Genomic DNA, 16,224 nt, shown 5'->3' with positions numbered 1-16,224 from the left:
TAACAATAATAATCAGCAGAAGCTAGTAATTTCTTTGTAATTCTTTGATAGCTATGTGGGAATCACAAAATTACCCATCTGTCCGTTCAAATGTATCTTGAGTCTGATTCTACTCATGCTGGATGGTTGAGTAGAGGTCTTGTGATCGTGTGTGTGTGTGTGTGTGTGTGTGTGTAAATATAGAAGTCAACAATGGAATTACAAATTAAAGAAGTAATTCGATTTTATGAGTTGAGGAGGATACATAATTGATAGTGTAATGTACAAAATAAGTAAAAATAAAGTAATTTGTATTCAGGGGGGTTAAAGTTTCAATCTAGTAGAAAATAAGAAAGGGACATAGAAAAGTTATTAGTGTTCATATATAAATTAAACACAACTACATGTTGTTTACAAGAGATAAACCTAAAATATAAGGAGATAAAAAGGTTGAAAATAAGATATACTATGCAAAGATTAATAGAAAATTTGGTGTAGCTATACTAATTTCAGACAGAGTAAAAAGCATTATTGGAAATAGAGAGGAGCAGAATTTTTTCATCAGAAAGGTATAACTCTAAATGTATGTAATCTAATACCATAACTGAAATGGGAGATTTATAATACATCTCTCTTGCTAACTGATAGAACAAGATGAGAGCAGAAATAGAAACAACATATAAGAGGATAATTAATAAACCTTTCATTAGACTGATCACAAAGAACGAGAAGGCCTCATTAACCAATCTTGAGTTGAAAAGGGATATCACTACAATTATACCTTCCTAGATCAAAATGCGTATGAAAGGATACTATGAAGAACTTGATGCTAGTATATTTGAAATTTAGATGAAGTAGACATACTATTAAAAAAATACAACTTACTAAAACAGACACCAGGAAATACAAAATCTGAATAGTTCTATTATATAAATAATAACTTTTAATTGAAAAATCTACAAAGAAAACTCTAGGTCCACATGGTTTCGCTAGTAAATCTACCACAAGAGGATAACCAGGAATCCAAAGGTGGTTCAACATTCACAACTCAGTCAAATGTTTTTCATCACATTAGCAGTAAATCTGAAAACTCATGTCATTTCATTGGATGCAGAAAAAGCATTTAATAAAATTCAGTATCCATTTGTGGGGAAAAGGTTTTGGCAAACTAGGACTAGAAGGGAACATCATTACTCTGAAAACAGTTATCAATTAAAAACCTACAGCAACCACATTACTGGAGAAATGTTGAAAGCTTTCTCTGAGATTGGGAAAGAGACAGTGGTGCTTCTCTCTTTTAACACTGTTCTAGAGGTCCCAGCAAGTGGAATAAGGGAAAGGGAAGAATAAAGATTGGGAAGGAAAAAATAAAACGGTTTAAAATGCCCAGTAGAGCTAGTAGCTACTTATTAGATAGTGCAGATCAACCCATCATGGCAGAAAATTCTGATGAACAGTGCTGTTCAGTAGAGACAACAGAAGTGCAACCAAAATCCCAACATGGGTTCATTTGTTTTTGATGAGATAATTCTAAAACATATATGGACATGCAAAGGGATAAGAATAGCTAAAATATTCTTAAAGAATAAAATTCTCTACTAAATATTAAAACTTCTAAAGTGATCATAATTTAGACAGTGTCTGGTTTTTGTACAAAGATCTAAGAAATCTAGGTAGGTCTGTATCCAGTAGAACGGAATAGAGAATCCAGAAGCAGACCCAGGCATGTGCGGACATGTGCTTTATGACAAAGATGGCATTGCGGAGCAGCGGGAAAAGCTTGTCTTTTTGATTATTGCTTTGGGGCCAATTGGATGTTTATTTTGGGGGGAAATAAAATTCAGGAGCATTGCCCATCTAAATGTGAATGGTAAAATCTGACTTGTAGAAGAAAACAGAATTTTTTCATGTCTCTGGCATAAGGAAAGATTTAATCAGACACCAAAAGTTCTAATTCTAAAGCAAAAGTGATAAGAGATTGTGTTAATTGAAAACACCATTAAGAGAATGACGATGCAGATCATCTCTAAGCAATAAGATGCTCACATCTAACATGTTTAAAAATAGAAACTTTTTAATTTTAGAAATTTTGTGAAAAAGTTTTTTGATAGAAAAATGGTAAAGAAAGTCTTAATAGGCATTTCACATAAGTGGATATCCAAATGGCCAGTAAATAAATGAAAAGATGCTCATAGTCACCAGAAAAATACAAGTTAAAATCACAGTGGGCACTACGCATCTCCTGTAATGACTGAAATTAGAAAGGCTGATGATTCAAGTATTGGTGTAAGAGTGGAGCAGAGGTAATTTTCATAAACTGCTAGTGGAAAAACAGATTGAATTTTTAAAAAACTGGAAAAACAACAGAACAGCATCTCTGTGTATACCAAAGACACTTAACAGTCTTCCTAGTGGCAGTATTCATACTAACTCTGAAGTGGAAATAATCCAAATGTCAATCAAAAGTAGAATGGATAAACAAATTGTCATATGTTCATATAATTGGATACTATAAAGTAATGATAATGAACAAACCAGCCTATGAACATGTCATTAAGTGTAGAGACCAATTTATATAAAGTTAAAACAAATCTGGTTTTGGAGATCAAGATACTAACTTTTGGGGAAGAGGGAATTTGGATTGATTGGGAAGGGTCATTGAGTAGTGTGGGGAGGTGTTTCAAGGATGATGGCCATTCTTTTTTTTTCTTGACACACAGGCTCAATTGATGACAATTGTTTGTTATGTACTAATGACTTTTGTACTTTTCCTGCATCTATATATATATTTATAATAATAAAAGCATAATATGCTAATTAGACCGGACAGCCGAATGACCTTCTGGATGAAGCCGGGGCTGTGAGGGCCAAGCCCCTTGCACGAATTTCGTGCATTGGGCCTCTAGTCCTATATAATAAAAGGGTAATATGCAAATCGACTGAATGGCGATCGACAGGTCACTATGATGCACACTGACCACCAGGGGGCAGACGCTCAACACAGGAGCTGCCCCCTGGTGGTGGTCAGTGCGCTCACACAGGGGAGCACTGCTCAGCTACAAGCCAGGCTGATGGCGGTGAGTGCAGCGGCCCACCTTCGCCGCAGCGCTAAGGATGTCTGACTGCTGGCAGGCCTAAGCCGGCAGTCGGACATCCCCCGAGGCCTCCCGGACTGCAAAAGGGTGAGCTGAGGATCCCCCCCGCCCCCATACATGAATGTTGTGCACTGGGCCTCTATATCTATCTATCTATCTATCTATCTATCTATCTATCTATCTATCTATCTATCTATACTGGGCCTCTATATCTATCTATCTATCTATGTGCACTGGCCTCTATATCTATATCTATCTATCTATCTATCTATCTATCTATCTATCTATCAATCAATCAAAGCCTAAGCGACCGTTATGACAGAACAACTGGAACGACAAGTCGACCAGTCACTATGATGTGCACTGATCACCAGGGGGCAGATACTCAACGCAGGAGCTGCCCCCTGGTGGTCAGTGCTCTCTCATAGCCAGCCAACCTTCCCTGGTCCCTTCCCCGACCAGCGAACATCCCGCAGTCCCTCCCTCGCCCCTCCCCTTGTCCGGCAGCTGGCAGGCCCCTACTGGCCCAGCCCCGATCGGGACTGGGTGAGACAGCCTGATAGGCCCTGATCACCAGCCAGGCCTAGTGACCTCACCCATGCACAAATTTCATGCACTGGGCCTCTAGTCCTATATAATAAAAGCCTAATATGCAAATTGTTTGATCGGGAGTTCACTGCTTGCTATGTGCACTGATCACCAGGGAGTGGTGTGGAACATGGCGGTCGACGCTGGCCCCGATGGGCCCCCACGAGAGCAGGACTGTGGCGGGATGGTGGAACAGGTGAACGGGCAGTGCCAGGCCAGCCATGTTCACTGCATCTCCACGTGGGGACTCAGGCACCATGACTCAGGCGGGGGGGGGGGGGGGGGCGCGAATGGGGGCACAGGGGCCCTGGTGCTGCCCAGGCCCAGAGGTCAGCTGGGACCTGCCCTTCCATGGCAGACGCTTGTGCTTCGATTGCTGGCCAGTCCTAGGGACCGCACCCATATACAAATTTTATGCACCGGGTCTTAGTATTATAATAAACTGGAGGCCTGGTGCACGAATTATGCACAGGTAGGGGTCGATTTGGGGACCGTGCTGGCGGGGGAGCGGGGGGCGCATGATTTGGGCCCGGTTCAGACTGGTTAGCTGCTGCAGTGCGTGTCATAGCCACTGGTCGTTCTGGTTGTTGTGGTTATTTTGCTGTTCTGGTTGCTGGGCGTTTACATATATAGATGAGTTTATGGTATATAATAATGGCATTGATAATAGAAACAGAAGTAATATTTTAAACAGTGCTTTTTATATACCAGGTTCTATTCTGCATGTCTGCTTGTGGTGTCCATTTCAACTTCATAACAAACCTCAGGGATTAGGGTTAGTGTTATAATACATCTGCTTCATAGATAAGGAAACTAAGATCCAGAGTGGTTAAGTTATTTACCATTCAGGGCCTCAGTCTTTTTACTGTTTGTTTATAAGAGCTATTTATATCCCCCCCCTTTATTTTTTACAATGCAGATTTAAAGCCTCCTTTCTCCCCATTATTTGACATGTAGGTTTCCAGTTTTTTGTTGTTACAAACAGTGCTAAGATAAACATTTTTCCTTACTATCTTTGTGCACATCATCAGTCACTTCCTTAGGATAAATTTCTGATTTTTTTTTTTAAACTGAACAAAGTTGCTCCACATAATTATACTGAGTATTTTTTATAATGAGTAATGAAATGTTTAGAAAAGTTATCTCGTCTACCATCACAGTTACATTGTCATCTTACGTATTCAGCAGATATTTATTATGTACTATGGGTCAGCCAAGCCCCTGATGCTGTAGTGGAGGGAGACAAGCTAAGGTCTAAAAGCAGTAAGTACTAAGGCAGGTGGTAGTCAAGTTAATAGGGTGGGAGATTGAGATTTGCATTTTAGAAAGTCACTAGTCATGTTATTGAAGACATGCCAATTTGCAGATGGGCATAGTAAAGACGAATAACTGTTAGGAATCTATTTAGTCATCTAAGTGAGGCACAGGGTAATGGAGATGAAAGGAAGAGGTGGTGTTGATGTCTTCTATGGGAAGGTTATATTGGAGTGTTCTATGGGAGGTGGTATCAGCAAGATTGGGCGGCTGTTTGCTTGAGTGGCCGATGGAGGAGAAGACTAGCAGACTCCCAGAGCTTTGAGTCTTGTGGCCTGGGCGGGAGACAGGTCACCCACTGGGGGAGGAAATAGGAGTGAAACTTACGTTGGGGAAAGATCAAGCTTTATTTTTCTCAGTGTATAGCGTCTGTGAGCATTCATGTAGAGATTGAGTGCTCCGCTGGAAGGGGCACTGTCTCATCATCCTTTACTGTACAGCACTGTAATTGCAGTTGATAAGGAGCCATTCAGGAATTGCCAGAGCTGTTCTCAGCACTTTACATGTATTAAATAAAACACTCAACCTTCTCCACAGCCTATTGAGGTAGATATTGTCATTATCAGGAAATTAGGTGTATAGGTATCTCATTTAAACTTCACAACAAACCTAAAGGAATAGGTAAATGTGGAGCTGAAGTTTCAAACTGCGTGGCTGAGAATCCGTGCTCGTCGCTCTTGGGCCAATGCTGCTGTAAGTCTCAAGAAATGCAGACTTCAGGAACAGCACCCTGGTGCTCGCCAGTGTCTGTTGTGGTGGGAGAGGGCTGGTTTATTCAGGGAGACAAGCACAGTGTGCTGGCCCAGAGTTTGCTGACCAGGGTTTTCCCTTTGCCTTGAGGCTTCAGTCTGTGATAGCAAGTTTGCTTGAATATAAGAAGGTTTTTTTCCCCCACTTTAAGTAACTTTTATTAGTTAGCTGCCAAATACTTTCAGAGACCCAAAATGTTTCTCGTTCATTTCTACAATAAACATCATGATCATGGATGGTCCTAGCCTACCTGTGGGATAACGATTGATCATTCATTGTGATAAGTTTGCCAGGTCCAGGTTCTCTTAGGAAGAGTCCAGAGAAATCAGCATTCCGTGGAGTCGTTTTTGTGTATTATGCTCACCCTTTAATTACCTGTGTGGTGGTGAGCACCATGAGAACAAATCTTCTCACCTGGTTTGGGCACTGCTGCGGATATTGATAGCCACACACCTGCCAGGGGCAAAGCAGCATCTTAGCCGTGTTCTTTTGAATTGGTTTCTCAGGAGCCCCATTCATTGGAGAGGCCCTTCAGAACTCGGCACTATTTACATAACTTACAGTTCTCAGTTGATGAAGATCTCATATGTGAAAATAAATATTAAAGATTATTCCTATTGCTTTATGAAAAAACTAAGATTTTTCTCTTAATACAGATTTATAGATACTCATTTGATCACTGTATTTTATACTAAAACTGTTGTTGAGTGACATATTGTTTGTAGTTTTTGAGGTTTTTAATGTCATTGAACACCCTGAAGTTCTCATGTAAAGAACTGTCAGAGAGGTCCGAGGATACAAGCACCAGGCTCCGAGTACATCCTGTCACCAACCTCCCTTGTCTTCTCACAGGAGGAGAGACTTCAGCATGCAAACCTTCATCTGTTCGGCTTGCACCGTCATTTTCATTCCATGCTGCTGGCCTTCAGATGGCTGGACAGATGCCCCATTCACATCAGTACAGTGACCGTCGCCAGCCAAACATAAGTGACCAGCAGGTTTCTGCCTTATCTTATTCTGACCAGATTCAGCAACCTCTAACTAACCAGGTAAGTTCATGACATATCAAAGCAATTTGTTGGAATGGTAGTTTATTCCTTAAAATGGTAAATAGGCAAATGCTTTAATGGTTTTCAGTTTTACATGTCAAGTGGAATTCTGGATTGACATAGTATGGTGTTAAGAAGTTTGCATTTAAAGAGTTTTTTTTTTCTTTTATTTCACTTAAAACACACTGAATGTAATCACATAATCTTATTCTATGACAGGGAAGGAAAAATATTTTTCTAAAGAATATTAAAGAAACGGAAAGCTTATTTTTTGGTTTTGTTAATCCTCTCATGAGGATATTTTTTCCATTGCTTGTCAGAGAGAGTGAGGGATGGGGGGAGAGAAACATCGATGTGAGAGAGACACAGTGACTGGTTGCCTCCTGCATGTGCCCCACCGAGGGAGGGGAGTGAACCCGTAACGCAGGCACTTGCCCTTGACGGGGAATCAAGCCCTCGACCCTTCAGAGCTGGGGCCAATGCTTTAACTACTGAGCAACTCTGGCCAGGGCCCAAAAGTTTATTTGTATGGAAAAAGGCGGTTAAGTAGAAAAATGTAAATTATAGGAGGACAAGTCAGAGTTCATTATAGCAAACTTACATAGCTGATGTTATGCTTTTATAAGCTACTTTAGTATGCATATATTTATAAAAATAAGGACAAAACTCCCTAAAATTAAAACAAAAATATGTAATGCAAATTAATCATGCTGTTCATTTTGATATTTAGAAAGAGATTCAGCTTTTTCCATAAAATACTTAGTGTAAAGAGAATAAGTGCTGAAATCTCTGGATATACATACATATATATACACATATGCACGTGTATGTGTATTTTTCATGTTTTCCTGAGTTATCTGCACCCATTACATTGATTTTGCTTTTACTTTCGGAGAAGTTTTGACTAGCTATCGTCTGGCAGTTTCTTTCCCCCCTGGGATTGAGTCTGTGAAGGGTCTGAAATGGCTGTTTTTCCATGTACTTGGGCATTTGGTTTGCCACTGTTTTGTTTAGGTTGTTTAATATATCAAGTGAGGATGAAAAACTTAGAAAACTTCAAAGTATTTCTTTTTTTTTTTTTTTTTTAAATATATTTTATTGATTTTTCACAGAGAGGAAGGGAGAGAGATAGAGAGCCAGAAACATCGATGAGAGAGAATCATCGATCAGCTGCCTCCTGCACATCTCCCACTGGGGATATGCCCGCAACCCAGGTACATGCCCTTGACCGGAATCGAACCCGGGACCTCTCAGTCCGTAGGCCGACGCTCTATCCACTGAGCCAAACCGGTCTCGGCAAAGTATTTCTTATACTGGATTATTTCAAGGTAATGTGCTTGGCTACAGTTAAATAATGTCATTATTAGGGGACAACCTTGTATGTATTATAATAAGATTTTGTCACTAGTTGAGCTTGATTTTTATTTATGAAATGTGCATGTGAGTAACCGTTCAGTTAATCAGTAAGATGAATTATGGCAGGACTAAAGAATTTTTTTATGCAGTATATTGAGAAGTTGGATGTTTGGAATTGGAGCAGTTGGTCAGAATGAATGTTCAAGTTCGGAAAGTGTTTAATTGTATACCAGAAGAAAATCCTCTGACATCCAAAAAGTAGTAATAGCACAATGATTCAATTGCATTGTACTTTTAAGAAACAAAGTATGAAACAATTCATTTTCCTCTGTCCCAAAGTAGCCTGTCAGGCAGTGTGCCTGTTTCTCAGCTGATGGGACTGACTTCCTTAAGTATGTAAGCACAGGACTCGGATCCAGCCCAGGCGTCTTTCATCTCAGATACAGTGCTCTTTGAGTTCTAACACCGGCATCTAGGAGGGCTAGGACAGATTCCAGTCCTTTCAAGTTAGTTTAAGGTTCTTGTAAGTAGGTAATTTAGCAAAGTACCTATTTTTAGTTACAACAAATACCTTGTGGATTATTTTAAAAAGAGATAATTCACTTAGTATTTTCATTTTAATCTGTGAAATACTTTTAAAGATTTATATGATATAAGATTGTCTTAAGTATAATATTCATATTCAATATTTGTAATATAAAATAATATTCAGCCCAGTATATCTGCTAAGCACCACAGATTTGTGAACCTAATAAGGCAGTCAGATAGAAGACATTTTTCCTAGAACTGAAGTGTAAACCACTAAAACTGGGCGCTGCTGTGGTATGTTCTACAAGTCATAAAACATGGGTTCAAGTTTTTATTGTCTGAGCTGGTTGTATGCCTTGAATCAGGTCACCTGGACTCTTCTGTTACTCTAATGTAAGATTGGGACCTTAGACTAGAACAACCCCCGCCCACACCACCACCTTCTAGCTCCAAACTTCTATAATTTCATTATTAGATTCCATTTTGTCTTGTTAATCATCGTGTCAGTGTCTTTTAAATAAGATTTATTGTAAAATAAATTAAAAGGAGCTAATTTTAACATTTTATTTTTGGTAGTTAATGTTTCATACAAGTTAACACAGTTTGTTCAAAAGATAAATTTAGGAAACGAGAAATGTAGTAAAGGCAAGTGTAGGAAAGTATGATTGGTGTTTGGAATGCTGAGCCTATGGGCTGTTAGGGTGTCTTTCATAGTTAAACTAAACCAGTACTTTGGATATGTGTTAAATATGCTAGTCACCCTTTATTAATGGCTCTCAAAATAGCAAGAAGGTAGAATATACTGTTTCTAATTCTGCATCATATATGAAAATATGAGATAATATAAGTAAAATGGACAGAATAGACATTAAACTAAAAAAACAAAGTTTAAGTTCTGGAACTTATTCTATGGAGTCTTTTCAGGGGGAAAAAAGGTTGTTTTAGCTCTTGATACTGATCTCAGCAGGAGGTAGAAAGTACTTTTCGATTTGTGGTCTGTGTCTTCACACAGAAAGGTGGAGAGATGTGAGCATTGGGGGTGTGGCTTTTTCTGGGTCCCACAGCTAGATAGTTGATGCAGCAGGAGGGTATCTCATCAACTTCCCTTTCTGCAGGGAGGACAGGGGAGTGGAGTTGGGGGTGGGGGACTCGCCGCCTTCAGCTTGCTGAGCTTTTAGGTCTTCTGAGCACCATGGGCTTTCAGGGAAGAAAGAAAGGAGCTTGCCCCGTTTCTATACATTCTCCCGACTTTGTGGCTGTACAAAGCAGGAAGTGGAGACAGCATCACATAGGGCTGGCCTTGAGTCTTATATAAATTTGTAACTGAGTATTTGGAGAAGTTATTTTCTAGTTCTGGATTTGTGCTGAAGTGGTGAAATACAGTCTGGTCCGAAGGCTAATGTTTTTTGTAAACAGAACGCATCTGGTTTATATATACAAGTGCCCCTGAAATAGTAACTTCTGCTGCCAGAGGTGTCTAAGAAAAGTAAAATATTTAGAATCAGCCAATTGATTGGGCCTTTCAGGCAGAGTCTGGCCAGTTGTGGAAGAGGTTAGCAATATTTTGTGAAGGGCCAAGCACATAGTATACACTCACGTTGAATGCAGAAAAACATCATTACTCAGTCAGCATTACATTCATACCCAGTGTTACGTTACGATGGTGTGATCTTGGTGTTTTGAGTGAGGATAATTTGTCCTGGAAAGATCTTTGAAATACCAGTGGAATCATACATTCACGATTTTGTACATAACTAATTTTAATTAGTGCGTATGCTCATTTTATTAGTATTTATTGTGCATGACAATTATTTTGCCCAACAAACAGCCTAAAAATGATTCAACCACGAGGGTAGACTTAGAGGCCTAAAAGTGGTAAGGGGTTCCTGGCATAGTGTTGTGGTGCAGAGGGTAGACCTGAGGCCTAAAAGTGATCAGGGGTTCCTGGCCTAGTGTTGTCATTCAGAGCCAGGATGTGGTGTGAGACGGCCTCCGGCTCCTCTCCTCACCTGCATGTGGCCCTGGCTCCAGGACTTTGTCAAGTGGTTTTACTCCAGAGGTTCAGGTTTCTCATTTGTAAAATGATTTTGTGAAACCTCACAGTGAGGCTCTACTCCAGTAGTCCGAGCAGGTTCTTGCTGAGTAAATTACCGGCATGAAAATAATGCCAGGGTCTTAAAAAATAAAAAGGAAATAAGCTAAGGGAAATCTCTTATTACCTTAAATGCTTATAGCGTTCATTCACATAAAAATAATTGACCTGCTTAGTACTGATACTGTCTATCACTAAAGTAAGTCTTCAAGGAACAGTGTGAGAACCCCACTTGGGATGGCGAGTGGTGGTGACTGTAGCTGTACCTGTATTTATATTTAGAAAAAGAAAACTGTATATTAGCAAAACCAATCAGATGTTCTTATTCTTACTATCTTTTCAGACAAATAGTTGGAATCACTGGGTTTTTTTTTTTCTTCCTCCTTAAACCTTATTTGGAACTTTAAGAAGTAGAGGATCATGAGAAGAGATAATTATTAACAGTAATTCCATGAATTTATCTGGATAACAACGTTTTAGAGTTTGAGTGTAGGTGCAGAAGAAACTAATGTTAATGTTGGTTTAAAAGAAAGTACCTAGGTAACTGCTATGATAACTATCTTTTCATACCACAGGGATGGTGATTTTTTTCTGTCCTATCCACTGTCACCTTCCAACCTTCCTCCTCTGTTTTTCAAACTTGCTTAATTATCCCAAGACTCCAGATATTTCCGGGAGGTCTTGCTTGGTATGATGTAGTTACTGTCTCTCTGCCCCTCAGATTGACCTGAGTGTCCTTTGAGAGGGGCTGCATTAGCAGCTTCTGACTCCATAGACTTGGCTGGCATAAGTGTCTGTAAGAGCTGGAGTGGAACCCCGGGAGAGCTAGTGGTGGTGACTGTAGGTACCTTCATGTAATTAATTGGGTTTGAGGATCTATTGATTGCAAAAGGCCTGTTGGGAACCCGAGTGGGGCACGAACAGCAGGTTAGGATGTGCTAGTTGCAGTGTTCCTGTCTAGCAGGAAACTCATAGTTGAACTCTGACTGCCTATTGGATGATGAAAGAGACGTGGCTTATGGTTGGGGTTGGGAGGAGTGAGTGGAGTATGGTTGAAATGAGGTTTTTAAAAGAAAGTTTCATTAGCTGTAAGGTGTCCTGTGGAACTTGTTTGTGGTCAGCTCCTATTGTAATCATAAGTAAGGATATTGATAGGTATTATGGATCCATTTGTTTAGTCAAATATTTATTAAACACCTACTGTGTGCCAGACACTGTTTGAGGCAAAGGGAATACAGTATTGAACTTCTTGCCCTTATGGAGGTTTCCCTTGTAGTGAAGGAAAAGGAGAAAAAAGACGAAGACCAGTAAGTGTGTAATGTGTAATGTGTCTGATGGTCCTGAGTGCTATGGGGAGTCACAGAGCAGGGAAAGCGGGAAAGGGGAGAAGTGGGGGACATGTTGTACTCAGTTGTGTTAAAGAAATGAGAGCAGATTTCAGCCTTGCTTACAGGGCAGATGCTTGTCAGAGGGCAGAGTCTCGTTGTTGGGAGCTGTACTTCTGCAGCACCAAGCCCCAGTCCTTCTCCGAGGCCAGCTTCGTGATGTCAACTGCGAGTCTTGAATGAGGCCAAGTTTTAGGAGTCATTCAGAAGCGGTTTTTCATTGGGCTAGCGGTATGGTGGAGAAGCCCTCTTGGGCAGCACTTCACGAGTCTCTTAAACGAGGGGTGTCTCTATAATCCCACTGTTTAATATGGGGAACAGGATTGAAGCCTTGGGCAGCTGGGCATTTATCTGCTAATTTCATTGATTCGTTCCAGTGGTTGTCTTCAGTGGAATCTGTTGAAAGAAATAACAGAGAGAACATACAATCATCTAATGTAGATGCCTTTTTAAAAGATACATATACACAGGATACAGAAGAGGGCATTTATACCAGTACAGTAAAGTTAAAGTGCTAGTCTTTTCTGTCTATTTAAGGTGATGCCTGATATTGTCATGTTACAGAGGCGGATGCCCCAAACCTTCCGTGATCCAGCAACTGCTCCGCTGAGAAAACTCTCTGTTGACTTGATCAAAACATATAAACATATTAATGAGGTAAGACTATTGATTTATTATAACAGCATCTCTTTTGCAATAGAATAGGGAAAAAGTTATTTTGTGACCTATTTAAACATGCTAAACTTTTTTTTTTTACCCCAGTGATTGTCATTTGGATGATTATTGTGAAGACTGGTAAACTAATGACTTATACACGATATAATTATGTAAAATAAAGAAGATATACTAACAAGGACTGCAAAAAAAAATTACTTGTGGATAGCTTCCCCTTTTTTTCCAGAGTTGTACCTAATAAATGCTGAGTTATCATTTTTATAATAACTTCTCCAAAACAAGAAAGGTCAACATGAAAGCACAATGACCACTATAAAAGCATGTTTCAGTTAGAATTTTGCTTAAATTTTTATATATCTGTTTCTACTTTTGCCATGGATGTCAGGAAACTCTGAGATAGATTTAATAACTAGTTAACAGGCGCTTGGCTTAATATATTTGATCTGTATTTCTGTGTTTTTAAGTTGTCTTTTTAAATTTTCTAGGTGTTCTTTTAATTGTAAGATATCTAAAAGCCTTTTTGGGTGGAAGTAGGTAGGATAAAAAACACAGCATTTCAAATTACTCATCTTCCAAGTTGGCTCTTTGCCACCAAAAATTATTTTTCTAGTGTCTTAGCCCTTTGACTTGATTGGCATTTGCTGCTTAGCCTCAACTCCAGCTCCATTATTAATTATTGAGGGAGCTTTGGAGAAGAGCACATGCCTGTGCTTTCTTCCCTCTCCCAGTGTGAGTCCTATCTCTTTTCACATTGCAGCCAGGTAGCTAAAAAGGTGTTCTATGGATGTATACATTTTACAGCACTTTGATGGTGCTTAATGCCGATATTATTATGTTAATGTGACAAGATAAAATTAGAATGAATGCAATGAGGAATATTTCTGAGTTGAATATTGTACACAATTAATGTGTTATAAAGGATGTGGTGCCAAACTAGCTTTTGAATATTAAGAATATCTGATAAATTATTAATAATTTATCAATGTCAATGTGTAAATATATCTGATAAATGAAAAAGCTGTTAATCTGTTGTTAACAGTAACTTTGTGAAGCTTGTTTTTAAGTGTAGTGCTACCTTGTAAACTAGAGTTTTTCTAATGCTGTTCTGTGAAACCCTAATTTATAATTTTCTTAAAGTTAGTTACCAATTACTTGGACTGTTGCCTAGTTCACCTATAATTTTTTTTATTGATCTTAGAAACTATTTTGTAAGAAAAACAGATACAAGGAAAATAAACCAATCTGTGATCAGCCTCCAGGTTTATGGCCTTTAGTGTTGGGCGGGGGTGGGATGGGGAGGGGAGAGGATGTTTTTCATTAATTGTTACATTATTACAGGCTTAAAAATTGAGCATGTCTCAATTTACTAATATAAAAGGAGGGCCTTTTATATTACTAAAACATCAGTTTATATACATTTAGACTTTCATTTATAAAATCTTTTGCCTTATGAAACATTAATTGCTTGCCTGCTGTATGCACCCCAACCGGGGGATGGAACCTGCAGCCTGGGTATGTGCCCTGACCGGCAGGCAGTAGAACCTGCGACCCTTTGGTTCATGGGACAGTGCTCCAACAAGCTGAGCCTCACTGGCCAGGGCTAAACAGTGTAATTTTAAAGTGAACTTTATTGTAGACAATTTTCATTGGTTATGTATCAGTGTCATTCTATAATTCAAATACCAACTATAGGAAATTTTTATTTTATTTTTTGTATTTGTTATAAAGAATAAAAATTCATTAATTTCCTACTAATAGCAGATTTGTCTCTTGATAGATGCTCCCCTAATCCACAATGTTTTAAGTTATACAATTAACACTATATGTTCTCATTTCAGGTTTACTATGCAAAAAAGAAGCGAAGGCACCAACAGGGCCAGGGAGACGATTCTAGTCATAAGAAAGAGCGGAAGGTTTACAATGATGGTTATGACGATGATAACTATGATTACATTGTGAAAAACGGAGAAAAGTGGATGGATCGTTACGAAATTGATTCCTTAATAGGCAAAGGTTCCTTTGGACAGGTAATGTAATGGAAAATGCTGGATTTAATAAATTTCAATTTCTTAGTGAATGATGTTGTTATACCCTTTCCTCAGTGGCATACTTTTCAATATTTGTAAGTAGATCTAAACAATGGGTATGTATTTGGATTGTCATAGCTCTCTAAAGATAGTAAAATGTATCAGCTATCAAAATCCCTTTGGACCTTTTTTTCTTTATTTACTTTATACAGTTACCAAGTACTTATGTTACTAAGAGGTTGATTTTTATATATATAAGTATATATTTTTATTGATTTCAGAGAGAGAAAGAAAGAGAGAAAAACATCAATGATGAGAAACTTTGATCTGTTGCCTCCTGCTGGCCCTCGACTGGGGATACAGCCCAAAACCCAGGCATGTGCCCTGACCAGGAATCGAACCGTGACCTCCTGTTTCATAGGTCGATTCTTGCCATTGAGCCACACCAGCCGGCACTGAGAAGTTGATTTTAATCATGAATATGGGCCTGCCGTTCATATGGGCTTTGTGTAGTCTGTGGCTGATTCTCCATTATGAATGCTAGAGATAATTACCCCTGTCTGATATTCCTCCTCAAGGAGCAAAGAATTACTATTTTTAGATGGCACAGCAGGTGCCCTCTCACTTTTTGGAGGCTTGGAAAGCCAAGGGCTATGCCCTGGGTTTTTCTCTCAACTCATCTTCTGACTTTATCAAGCCTCTTCTTCCAGTCCTCACAGCATTCAGCATTGCTCAGAGTGTGAGGGCTCAGTTGGATGCTCTGAGAGGATCATTTGGGGATCTTCTATCAGGAACAACAAGGAATTTGGGAACTCCAAGGAAACTATTTTTTTCTCTTCATTCCTGGCCTCTTTCTTTACCCATTACTCTCCCTTCCTCACCTGCCCGCCCAGCCCCAACACAAAGCACAAAAACCTAAATACAGTAGTCTCTTTCATTAGCTGTGTTCAGACCAATAGCTAGCCAGTCTTCCTCCTTGCACTTTTAAAAAGCGTTTTCTGTGGCTGTGGCTCCCCCATCTCTTTGCACTTGTAAATTCTATCTCACTGAGTCATAGAGCACTGTTTTGTTTGAGGTGTGATTTACTGTTAATCCCAGAATATTTATCCTGCAACCTTTGTGCTATGAGTCAGTCATTAACGTGCATTCCAATTACTTCTTTTGACTTCTTAATGATGAGGATAGAAGGGGTCTCAAAATGACTCATCCTGAATTAACTTTTAAAATTTTGTTGTTTTTTTGTTTTTCTTTAACTATGGAACCTGCATGCATTTACTTACCTGTTCCTACCCTGAGAGAAAGTAAGATATGCCTCTTTTTAATCTGTGTGGAACACATTTGTCATTTGTCAGTCTTATGCTTAGGACAAAAAGTATACTGTAGGGC

The 16,224-nt window shown here is 39.2% G+C and overlaps 1 protein-coding gene across 9 annotated transcripts in view; it reads left to right on the top strand.

Moving 5' to 3' along the window:
- DYRK1A (dual specificity tyrosine phosphorylation regulated kinase 1A) overlaps positions 1–16,224 on the top strand; it is a 129,228-nt gene that overhangs the window by 85,740 nt on the left and 27,264 nt on the right. For 8 of the 9 annotated variants that reach the window (XM_036347154.1, XM_036347157.1, XM_036347158.1 and 5 more), the window contains 3 exons: positions 6,579–6,775; positions 12,674–12,793; positions 14,650–14,838. In XM_036347154.1, coding sequence (XP_036203047.1) covers positions 6,579–6,775; positions 12,674–12,793; positions 14,650–14,838 — 506 coding nt within the window. The remainder of the gene's footprint in view (positions 1–6,578; positions 6,776–12,673; positions 12,794–14,649; positions 14,839–16,224) is intronic. The other variant, XM_036347156.1, reaches the window with a different exon arrangement.

Source organism: Myotis myotis, unplaced genomic scaffold, assembly GCF_014108235.1.
Source record: "Myotis myotis isolate mMyoMyo1 unplaced genomic scaffold, mMyoMyo1.p scaffold_m19_p_2, whole genome shotgun sequence".
NCBI lineage: Eukaryota > Metazoa > Chordata > Mammalia > Chiroptera > Vespertilionidae > Myotis > Myotis myotis.
Note: the sequence above shows the minus strand (reverse complement) of the source record. Positions and strands in the feature narration are given on the sequence as shown.